Below are 12,271 nucleotides of genomic sequence, written 5' to 3' on the forward strand. Positions count from 1 at the left end.
AGGAGCGCCAGAGATGGCAGCGTCAGAAGAAGAGGTGGGGTCCATGGATATTCAATGCCTATGAAGGGGCTTCTTTTAACTTTTCTTTCCCACCTTGATACTGCAGCTCGACCTGTGTTCTCTCTTTGTTTGCCTTTGTGGGCAAACAGAAGAAAGCAAATTTTGGATATTTTGTGTACATGATAATAAAGAAACATTGAACTTTTGATTAGTATGACCGAGATTAAAAAGCCACAGAGTTCAAAACACAAAATGAAAATCAAACCCTGGAGATGCTGAAAATCTGAAATAAAAACAGAAAATGTTGAAAACTCCTATTTCTCAATATGCGCTGATGCACTTGTTGAGTGTTTCCATTTTTCTCTATTTTTATTAAAATGAACAATTTTTTTAATAAAAGAGATATAATAAATTCATTAATAAGTTTAAATGAATATTTAACATTTTTTTAAAAGTATATTTGTTCAGAGACATTGTTTGGCAATATTCTTTCCTTTCAGAGAAGAATTTTGTGCAATACTGATTAGAATCTGGTTTTGTTCACATGAAAAGCTGAAGCCCATCAAGTTAGTTGGTAATAATCATCAAAGCTTGCAAAAACGAATCTTGAAAAGTTCCATCAGCAAACATGAATAGATAGAGATAATTTAATTTAAGTTGCAAATTATTGTAATTTGATATATTGATATGAAATCCGACGCATGAGTAAATTAACAAGTGAACAACATTTTTTAGAATATTTGAATATGGAGAAAAATATTTTCATTTTAGATAATAATTTAGATGAACATTTTTTAAATTGCATTTTACATTTTCAACTCATGATGATTATACATTTTATGCTGAATATTGTGCGTTGTATAATAGAAATTCAGAAAACATACCCAGATGCTGTCTTCTTGACGATACTGCTTCCAGTTGCTTCCAGTATCACTGAACATGAGAAGATAGCTTATTACCCAGTCTGAACTACCATATCGACCTTGTGTTGCTATGCCTGTGATTTCTGTCCTCTCACCAAGATCGATCTGGAGCCATTGATGCTTATTTGATTCAAGAGGTGACCATCCACCTGCCCCTGAGAGAGAATGACAAAAAAAATAAACATATGCAACACAATCTCTTTCTGGTTTCCCTTAATTGTGAATAATCAGATCTCGTCTATTAGATTCCTATTTAAGAATCCCAATGTTACTTTCACTGGGTTATATTTTTTTCTAATTTAGACGTACAGCATGGTAACAGGCCTGTGAAGCCCATGTACCTGTGCCACCCAATTGACCTACAACTCCAACAACATTTTGAATGGTGGGAAGAAACCAGAGCCCCCAGAGGAAACCCATGGAGACAAGAGGAGAATGCACAAACTCCTTGCAGACAGTGTGGAATCAAATCCTAGTTGCTGGCATTGTAACAGTATTATGCCAACCGCTACACTAACGATGCTACCTAATTCTGATATGCCATGGGACTAGTGTGGGTGGGACATTTTAGTTGATGTAAGCAAAATGGGCCTGATTCCATGCAGTGGTACTCTATGTTCTATTATGGAGAACTATGGATTGGGTCCAGGTCAGGGGGATTAGGCAAAATAATAGTTGTGTCACAGACTAGAAGGCCCTGTGCAATAATCTTCTATGGTGCTATGACTCCACAAAGAGTACGCTCACCTGAACAGCAACTGCTGTCTGGAGGGAGCAGTGGGGATAAAATAATTGAAAGGGCATGGTGCTGGTGTCAAATGAAGGTAAGATGAGAAGAGACAATTGTGGAGCACAAGTCTTTTGGGCTGAATGGCCTGTTCATTTATTGTCAGATAGTCACCTTAGAACCCAACTCTAATCCGCAGGATGAAACTCGTAAGGCAGAGGCAACAGAATCTTCTACTCTGTCTCATCAACTGGGGGGGGGGGGGGTGAATTTCAAGACAATTAAATGATATTCTTGCAATGTTATTTTTCAGAGTAGCCAAAGATAACCCCATATTCCCATGATGGGCAGAGACCCGACATGTGGTTCCTGCATGATTTGAACTTGCTCCTAATTACAGCACTTGAATACTATTGGATTCCCCATAGCTTTTCACCAAGGCAATGATATTTCAAGAACAATGCTGTGGAGAAATATCTTAAAAGAAGCTCGACCAAGTCTCAAAGAGCTTGCATCTCCTCATTTTTCATATTTCCTTTTGACATCAAAACTCATTCAGCTCATTAAGACTGTGCTGACTTTGAATAATCCCACCAAGAACATTTCTCTCTCTGCTTCTTTCCCCGTAACCTATTATCTCATGTATGCTCATCAACAGGCACTGATTTTCCCATTATCCAGGGTGATTTATAGTGATCAATTAGCTTAGCAATCACCATGTTTCTGAGTTGTGGGAGAAAACCAGAGGATGTGAAGGAAATCCACGCAGTCACACGAAGAATGGGCCAATAGCGTGACACCAGAGGACAGACCTGAACTGGAGCTCTGAGCCAGAAGTGCCCCCTAAAATGCCACCATTCCACCTTTCTAAGGCTGCCTTCAAGGGATTTAATCCTCTGCCTCAGGCACAATCAAAGCCACAGAAAATTAGGAGCATGTCCAGTAGATTCTCAAGTGGAACCATGCTTGTAGTGGTATCAGGATGTAGAAATTTGCTGGTGACACTTAACAGTGCTCATCTCTCTTCCTCTGTTTCCATTGACTTCAGTGAGACCAAATTTACACACAATGTAGAGTTTAATTTATCCATTATTTACAAGTATGACCATTTCAGGTAGTTGTTGTCGACCTCCATTTGGCGCTGAATAAAGGAGGCAGTTGGTTAATCGTCACTATAATTTTATGCCCAAACCTACAATTATATCACACAATGGTACGTCTGCAAGAGCAGTTGTCTCACAGCTCCAGAGACCCACATTCAGTCCCAACCTCCCATGGCCTCTGGATGAAGCTTGCATGTCCTCTCTGTGACTGTGGATTTCTTCCTGTGTTCCAGTTTCCTCCACATCCCAAAGATGTGTTGGGTGGTAGGTTAATTAACTCCTGTAAATCGCAGCAAGTAGTTAGATTTTTTAAATTTAAATTCTATTCCCAGCGCAGTAGAAGCCGATTCCATCCATTTACTCCCATGCCGCCCAATAACATCTAAATTAACCTATAGCCCTGTAGGTTTTGTTTTAGATGAATAGTAGAAACCAGGAGGAATTGATGGGAATACAGAGAAAACAAAATGGGATTGGTATGAAAAGATGATTGATGGTTGGTGTGGGCTCAGTGGATTGAAGACCGTGCTGTACTGTTCTATGCTCTATATTCCCTGGTCCTAAATCACCAGATACGAAGAACACAGGGTTTCGGAGTAATAAGAATGGATAATGATGTACAATTTCTAAAACAGCAGGAGATGCCCACCAGCCCCTGGAGAAGGTGACACAGCTGTTTTCAAGAGAACATTATTGTAAATTCTTCAATCATTAGCCTGCATCTTCAGGTGCTTTTATTGCTTTTTAAAAAAAATTACGTAACTCTATTTTATAGCCTTTAAACGTCTTGACTTGAAATTGTTCAGCCCCTTGCTTGTCGAGGCTGTCTCAATTGCTCCTCGAACTGGAATAGTTACTGTGAGCAGTTGGGCAAAGGAGCAGAAAGACACAATTCAGCCCATCGATTTTGTCCTCCACTTAATCATGATCTGATCAATTTTGCCACTCATCCCAAATGCTCGGCTTTCTCGGCATAACTTTGATGTCCTGGCTAATCAAGAACCCATCAATCTCTGCTTCAAAAAAAATAATGGTGAGATAAACACAAATTACCTCAAAGTTATAGAAAACAAAAACAGACTTCTGAATGGTTTGCTATTCTTAATCCAGTTCCATTCACATTAAAACCTCTCAAAAGTGATTCATGCAATAAATTACTTTGTGAAACGTATTCACTCAAGTACTTCATTGTTTCTCATTTGCATTAATTGCTTTGAATCATTGTGTAAAATGACCAAATCTGCAGATTGCACAGAGGAAGAGATTGACATCTGTTTGAAGTCAAAAATCAGATCACATGCACAAATGTGTTTGCAACTGTTGCAAACCATTTATAGGGACCTATTTTTATTCTTCTCACATTTTCCTTCCACCCAACCCAGTTTCTATGATTTTACCACTTGCTTTCACCCTAAGGGCAATACCTAATGCAGTCAAAGTCTAAAAGCCTGGAGGCCAGAAACCAAGACCATCTGAGAATCCAGATGTTTCGAAAACATTCAAACATTTTAAATTTAGTGGGCTTTTGTGTGCATGTGTAAGCCCCACAGGTGCACAGCTATTGTGAAATGCACAATCAAACTGTGACAACGTTATAATTTGGTGCCCTACACTTTCCAGTTAATGTTCATGACTAAACTTAATTTCAAGTATTACATACTAATTTTTTGTGAAAAGTTTTACATTTTTAATCAAGTGTTGACTTTATTTTCATTTAAAATTGTTCATTTTGATAAATGAAGCATGCTGTATTTGCTAATGAATAAACTATCAAAATTTACCTGTTCATCTCTTCTTTATTCCTCTTTAAATATGAATTTTAAAAAGGGCTGCCTGATAATCCGGAAAATCTGAAAATTTAGACCAACCCAATCCCTGAACAGTCAGGATTTTTGGAATTCTATTGTGATTGATTAACAGTGAGAGGAAACTGAAGGGAAGATTGAGTGGGTTAGGAATTTTTTCTCTTTGAATCAACAAAGCCTGAATGGCAATTTAATAACAGTGTATAAGTTTATGAGGGGCATTGATAATTGGTAATGCCCAATACAAAAGGACATTAGTTTAAGGTGAGTGGAGGAAAGTTTAGGGAATATGTCAGAGGTATGTCTTTATGCAGAGTCTGTACCTGAATGCACTGCTAGGAATAGTGGTTGAGGCTGATACAATAGACTCTCAAAGAAGCACATGGAAAATGAAGAGTTATTGACTACGAGGGAGTGAAGGGTTAGACTGATCAAGGAATAGGTTTCTAGAGGTCAGCAAAGCATTGTGGGCTGAAGTCTGAACTGTAATAACTGTATTACAGCACCTCCTGAATGTATAGCGGCTGCAAGCGGCTGATTAGGGATGGGCTGATGATGCCGTCAGCCTATAACCTATTTCCCCACTCACCCCTCTCCCTCCAAGGCAGGGATGGCAGGCGGGAGCCGTCAGTGCATTGAGAGCTGTCAGTGGGGGCTAGCAGGGTAGGGGGGGTGGTTAGTGGGGCAGCAGGAGCCATCAGCGGGGGCCGTCAGGACAGCAGGAGTCGACGGAGCAGCGAGAGCCGTTGGAGTTGGTGGGAGCCCTCAGGGGGCAGCCAGTATGGGTTGAGACAGCCACATCTGGTCGTTTCAGCCTTCAGGACCACTCTCTGAGGCTCAAAACGCAGCAGAGCAATGGCCATCTTCCCTCTGTGTTGGGGATTTATGGGTAGGGAAGATGGCCAATGCTCTGCTGTGTATCTATGACTGGTGTCACTATGGCACCAGTTGCCCTGCCTCCATCAGCTCGGGAGGGCATCTCAAGGCACCTCTGGATATAAATGGGATGCTGGAGCAGCCTTTTAGGGCTGCTGTTGTAAAAGCAAGTTTTAAGTTTTAGATCTGCTTTTATAGCCATCCTCCAGGTGGAGCCCAGACGAAATGGCCTAATGAAAGAGCTCAAAGATACAATATCAAAAGGATGGCCGGCAGCTAAGAATGACTGTCCAATGGGTATTTGGGATTATTATGCATGAGATGAACTGTCAGTTGTGAAAGAAATAGTCTTCAAAGGGAACAGGTTTGTGTTTCCAGTGTTGTTATACAAGAAAAATCTCCAGAAGATACACGAAGGATATCTTGGAGAGGAAAAATGGAAACATAGAGCTCATACTGGACAAGACTGAACCAAGTCATAAGCCACACCACTGCTTCATGCGAAATATGCCTTACAGATATATGATAGATGGCACATGCTGTAAGAACAGAAAATACATGACAGAACCACGAAACATGCAACCAAGTTTATTACAATACACTAGCGGGAGTGAGGGATACAAAGAGTAGATGATGTTACCCTTTCTTTGCACTGAACCTCACTCGAAGTACACAGTATTTTGGTACACCTTAATGGTTATTTTTGGCGGTACATTTCTCACAAGCTGTTAAACAGGTGGCTTAAAATTGATTATTCCTGTTCCTTCTTAGCATCTGTCTTTGTAGTTCTTTGCTAGGAATGTAAGTCATTGATGTCAAATAGTTAATCACTTTTTCAATTAATCCTGTTTAAACATTTGAGGTAATGTCTCGAGGGTTTGTTTCTAATAAAATATATATATCAAACATCTTTGTTTCTGTGTAGCTTTGGTTTCGATCTAATTATCCAATGCTAATTATTTATCTGAAGGGTAAATACATACACACGTGTGCACACACACACACACACACACACACACACTCTCTCTCTCTCTCTCTCTCTCTCTCTCTCTCTCTCTTTCTAAAGTTTCTCTTAGCATCTGATATTCCTGCATGAAATTTCTGCATTTGTTTATATGAATAGTAATAAGGCTAACAGTTTGCTTATCAGTCTCCACATGGCAGTGACTTCCTTTCTATTTATATGAATGGTAATTATCTGTCTGTAAGGCTAACACATCTACCAGTCAACATGAAGCAGTGGCTCCTTTCCATTTATATTAATGGCAATTGTCTATCATTAAGGCTAATAAATCTTGTATCAGTCAACATAAACAGTGGTTCCTTTCCTTAATGTTTGTCGTTTCTGTGTGATTTAATATAAAATCTTTTACATATAGACCAAAGCAGCAAGCAGAATCACTTACACCACATCCTGTACCATACAGACAGTACTTCAAGGTTGGAGTACATTTGTTTGACTGTAATGGGAAGAGTCATGTAGTAGTAACAGACTATTTTTTTCCAATTACCCAGAAGTAACAACACTGCAGTCAACATCCAGCAAAGCAGTTATTACTTTCATGAAAAACGTGTTTTTGAGGCATGGAGTTCCTTATGAAGGAATGGTCCACAAATTTTGAGCAGTGAATTTGAGTCCTCTGGGGGTTTCGACATACAACTTCAAGCCCACATCACCCAACGTCTAATGGCCCAGCAGAGGGTTTTGTCAAGGAGATGAAGATCCTCATAAAGAAAGTGCATGATGGACGAGAGGATTTCTACAGTAGACTAATGATTCATAGAAGTGCACCACTGCAGAATGGCCTTTCTCCTGCCCAAATGCTGATGGGTCGACATATACGTAACAACCATCCAAAGCTGAAAATCTGTTGACACCTAAAGGTCAAACAGGCTAAAGTGGAAGAGAAGGTAAATCGGAAACAGTGTCAAGACAAGACTGTGAAAAGCTTTCCAGTCCTGAAGCCTGGAATTCAAGAGCAAATTCAAGATCAGAATTCAGGCACATAGTTATAGACCTTTTCCATAAGCTCCAAACCTCGCTAACCTCATTGGTTGTATTAAAAGATATAAATGACTAATGCCATGTGGTGAGAAGACCTCCAGTAACCAGGTTTCTATTCTTGTTTTCTTGCCCTTCTTTATTCTTTTTCTATGTCTTTTCTTATTTTCATTTCATTTCTTTTTCTTTTTTCTCTTGGGGTTTGTTTAGGGGAGGGGATTGGGGTTTATATAATCAAGTCAGGGACTTTACATTAATATTTGATTATTACACTTTAGATTTGCTATGATTACATGTATGGAAAACTTTTAAATAAAACTTTAAAAAAATAATTCAGGCACATGGTCCATGCAAGGATATGTGCAAGAAGAAACAGATCCACATTCCTACCAGGTCCAGACAGAAGGAGGGACACCTCTGAGAAGTAACCGTGTGGACATATGACCATAAGCTCTAACCCATGGTCATGACCCGTCACCTGTCAGTACACCACAGGAGCCAGCACATGTAGAAAAGGAACATGTTGTTCAGAGTTCACAGAAAAACATAAATACTAGCATAGCAAATGCAAGCAATGCACATACCAGACCAAAAAGAACCATTAAACCACCAGAGAGACTGAATGAAAGCTACTGACTGGCCACGGAATGTAGATCCCCTTGTTATGTAGACACAGTATTTGTGCTTGTTTTTCTTGTATTTTATTTAAAAAGGGAAACGTTGTGTTATTATGTGTGTATAATAAAGAACTACATTTCGCAATAGGCAATGTGTGCCATTTGTGCAGGGGCAAAAGTAGACTATGACAAGTCGAGTGCATGGGGGGGTTCAAGCGGGACAAAAAATAAAGTTGCTATAAGCATTAAAACCACACAAGCCTGTTCTTCTTCAAGGAATAAACATAGCACTCTCCTCCTTCTCCCACCTCTTTATTCAGACACCAGCTTGATTTTTCACATACCTGATGAGGGCTCAAGCACAAAACACTGAATGCTTTTTTTAATATTCCATGGATGCCTTGTAACCTGCTGAGTTTGTCCAGCAGAGTTGTGTAGCGCATTAGACCCAAACATCTACATATTTTCCTGTTCATCTCTGATTCTACCTCTGTGGAGTTTGCATATTCTCACTTTGACCATGAGGGGTTTCTCTGGGTGTCACAGTTATCCCCTACATTCCAACACCTGCGAGTTGTTGGGAGTAATCAGCCATTATAAATTTCCCCAAGAGTACTTGAGAGAGGAATGCATGGAGATTCGATCAAAGGGAAATAGTGGGGGAATGGATAATTCTGTGACCTACATAAACTTAACAGGCTTCAAGGCTCCAATGTCACAAGGAAATATAAACAAATAGAAAATAGGACTTCAGAAGAAAGGAGCACATAATCTAACTGTTCCATGCATGGCTTGAAGGAAAGGTTCTAGCACTGCAACTTTTGAACTTATTAAACTGACAAAAATGAACATACGCCTTTTTTTTACATGAATAGTTTTTGATCACTGGACTATGTCTTACCATCTCTCCTGTTCAGCTTTGCAAAGCCAGGGTTGTGACTGCTAGACAACTCGGAGGTGGAATCGAACACCAGCTGAGGCAAATCAGACACCAAGTGATCATCACAGTCATCTGCCAGATGAAGAAAAGCGTTACAATTAAATCAATTAGCTGCACAATATGCTTCCGCTATTTACGTGCGGCACATAATTCTAACTGAGACTCTGGATATGCAGAAGATTGCCAAGCTGAAATTGCTAACAAGCTGTGAACAAAAATATGTGCAATTTGTTGAACTAAGCTCCTTAACATATAAGAGCAATCCAAATCTCTGCAATCACTGCAAAGCAAATCACTGCAAATGCAGCCACACTGGAATATGAACATAAAAGCTTGAAAGACTAAATATCTCAATCAGCTGTGGAGAAAGAAATATTTAACACTTCATAGAAACTAAATAAAAACAGGATTCTGAGCTGACTTCCATTCAAATTCATTCCTCTGTCCCAATTTTCTTCCCATATCATTCAATCCCTTTATCCCCAAGAACAGTATTTTGAATGAAGAACATGGAGCATCAAACAGTTTAGTTCAGGAACTAGCCCACTAACCCATAATATCTGCGCTGAACATGATGCCAAATTAAAATAATTTCTGGTCACACCCTCTTCACACACTACCATTGGCCAGAGGGTACAGCAACCTGAAGTTCAGCACCCCTAGATTCAAGAACTGTTTCCTAAATGTCAAAATAACACCAACATTCAGGACTTCAGCTGGCAGCTTGTTCCACACACTCACCATTCTCTGCGGGAAGAAGTTCCCCATGATGTTCCCTTTGAACATTTCACCTTTCACCCTTAACCCATGTCATCTTGCTCTTGCCTCACAAAACCTCAGAGGTAAAAGCCTGTGTACTGACAATAACCACACCAGCAGTGCGAGTATAAGACAGTTTTAATAAACTAATATGTAGACTAAGAGGTCTTGTCTCTCTGCAAGATGAACCTGGAAGGCTAGACTGTAGCTCTGGACTGCTTTATATACAAGGTCACTGAGATGACCCCTAGATTTTTATAGATATTACAATAAACTTGTTTCCTTATTATGATACATACTCTTCTATCTCCAGCATATTCAAGTGTCTGTCTGGAGGCCACTGAACTTTTAAAAGATTTAGTGTGCTACAGAATTCCACAGGTTCAGCAACCCCCAGAGAATACATTTCTTTCCATCTCAGATATACCCCCTTGCCTTAGACTCAGAACTAAGTAAAATGGGGCGGCTGAAATGCAGGGAGATTGATGAGAATGGAAGATAAATTGAGATGAGAGATCTGGCGGAAGAGAGGCAGTGAAGGCCTGTGAAAGGAATTTTAATGACAAAAGAATCTACAACAGAAGGTAAAGGGACACATGAAGAAACAAGTGTTTGGGATGAGCAGAATAAACAAAAAACTATTGGAAACTGCTGAACTGATATGAGTCTGGGAGGCTACAAAATGCCCTGCCAGGGGATGAAGTGCTGCTGGTTCTTTGAAAATAAAAAAAAACTGCAGATCCAGAAATCTAAGATGAAGCAGAAAATGCTGGAAACATTCAGCAGGTTGGGCAGTATGAAAAGAAAAGCAGTTTATGCTTCAGCTCCAAGCTCCAAGACCCTTTCATTGGAAATGGGAATAAGAGAACACATTAGTTTAGACATTAGTGAACATGGAGGGGTAGATGGGTGTGACAAAGAAAATATCTCTGATAGGGCAAGGCAAGTCTTCCTCAAATTTTGTAGGGACTAAAGCAAGCTATTACTGAATGTAAAAACACATAAATGCTAGAGGGGACTCAGCAGGTCATGAATGTCTATAAAGATATAAAAGCAACATTTTAAACCTGAGCCCAATGACCTGCTGAGCGTTTCCTGCATTTTTTGCTTTAATGTAGTTTCTGTAGTTTCATTCTCAACTCCCCCCACCACCAACCCCTCACACATAACATTTTAAACCCAGATGAAGGAATGGGTAAAGAGCCATCTTTCAGTTGTCCAGCATTTGATAACAAGAAGTGTGCAAGGATCAAAACAAATCATTAGGATTTTCCCATACTTTGATCACAAAAATGCCCTGACTTCAATTGGTTCCTCCTCTAAGATGTTAAACCAGGGTAGAGAGTCCAGCAAATTATGACTCTATGGTGGGATAATATGCTCCACCATCGGACCAAGCTTAATATGTTTCTTGCTTTATAAAGTCATGTCAAGTTTATTAATATCTGATTGCACAAGCACAACCTGATGAAATACTGTTCTCTGGCTCTTTATGCAAAATATGCAGATACACAACCAGACATAACATTACATAAAGCAAATAATACATCTGCAGGACAGCAATTCATTTGTACAAATAAATAAATATTGTTTTGAGAATATGAGAGTCTCAGATGGTTAATATGAGCAGTTCCCTTGGTCATTCAGCATTCCCACTGTCTGTGGAAAGAAGCTATTTCTCAGCCTGGCGGTACTGGCTCTGACACTCCTGTATCTCTTTCCCAATGGTTGCAATTAAAAGATGCTGTATACAGGGTAGAAGGGGCCCTCAATAATTTTGTGGGCTTCTTCAGGCAACAATCCTGGTAGGACAAGTTGGTAATGTGGAGGGAGTGATCCTCTCTGCCACTTCTATAGTCCCGTAGATTGGTCTCCGATCCATTTCTCTGCAGCAGCCGTATCACACTGTGATGTAGTCGGCCAGTATGCTCTTGATAGAGCTCTGGTAGAAGACTGTCACAGGAACTGCAGTTGCTGTGGTGCCTTCCTAACAAGTGATGAGATGTTGTGTGTCCATGATAGGCTAGTAGTTAAGTGGATTCCAAGGAAATTGGTGCTCTCCACTCTCTCCACTGCAGAATTATTGATGGGTGGCCGATCCTGGTTGCCTTGAATCATCTCCTTTGCCTCATCCACATTAAGACTCAGGTTGTTGCTCTCACCCCATATCACAAGATTTTCCACCTCTTCTCCTTAGTGTGATTCATCGAGGCCACCTACTTTGATCAACGTATTGAATGGAAATGATGAAATGAGCAAAGGCTTTTTTTTGGAGAGGATTCCACTGAAGGGATAAGCAGTTGGTGAAAGTTAGAACATTGATTGATATCAGCAAAGTAATTCCTATGAAGCCAGGATGACTCAAACAACCTGAATCAGACATGGGGGGGGGGGGAAGAAATCACAACCCTCCCATTTCCTCCTACACTATAAAGGAATTCAACAGCAATTTTGTTTAAAAATATTGATGTTTGGCAGTCATAAATATTCACACATGTAGCTTCTGTCATGACAGATGG

General features: G+C 39.9%; 1 protein-coding gene across 5 annotated transcripts in view; it reads right to left on the reverse strand.

The window, feature by feature from the left end:
* LOC138761905 (contactin-associated protein-like 5) overlaps positions 1–12,271 on the reverse strand; it is an 857,011-nt gene that overhangs the window by 749,943 nt on the left and 94,797 nt on the right. For all 5 annotated transcript variants that reach the window (XM_069934856.1, XM_069934855.1, XM_069934854.1 and 2 more), the window contains exons 2-3: positions 8,955–9,065; positions 885–1,078 (exon numbers count right to left, since the gene is read on the reverse strand). In XM_069934856.1, coding sequence (XP_069790957.1) covers positions 885–1,078; positions 8,955–9,065 — 305 coding nt within the window. The remainder of the gene's footprint in view (positions 1–884; positions 1,079–8,954; positions 9,066–12,271) is intronic.

Source organism: Narcine bancroftii, chromosome 4, assembly GCF_036971445.1.
Source record: "Narcine bancroftii isolate sNarBan1 chromosome 4, sNarBan1.hap1, whole genome shotgun sequence".
Taxonomy (NCBI): Eukaryota; Metazoa; Chordata; class Chondrichthyes; order Torpediniformes; family Narcinidae; genus Narcine; species Narcine bancroftii.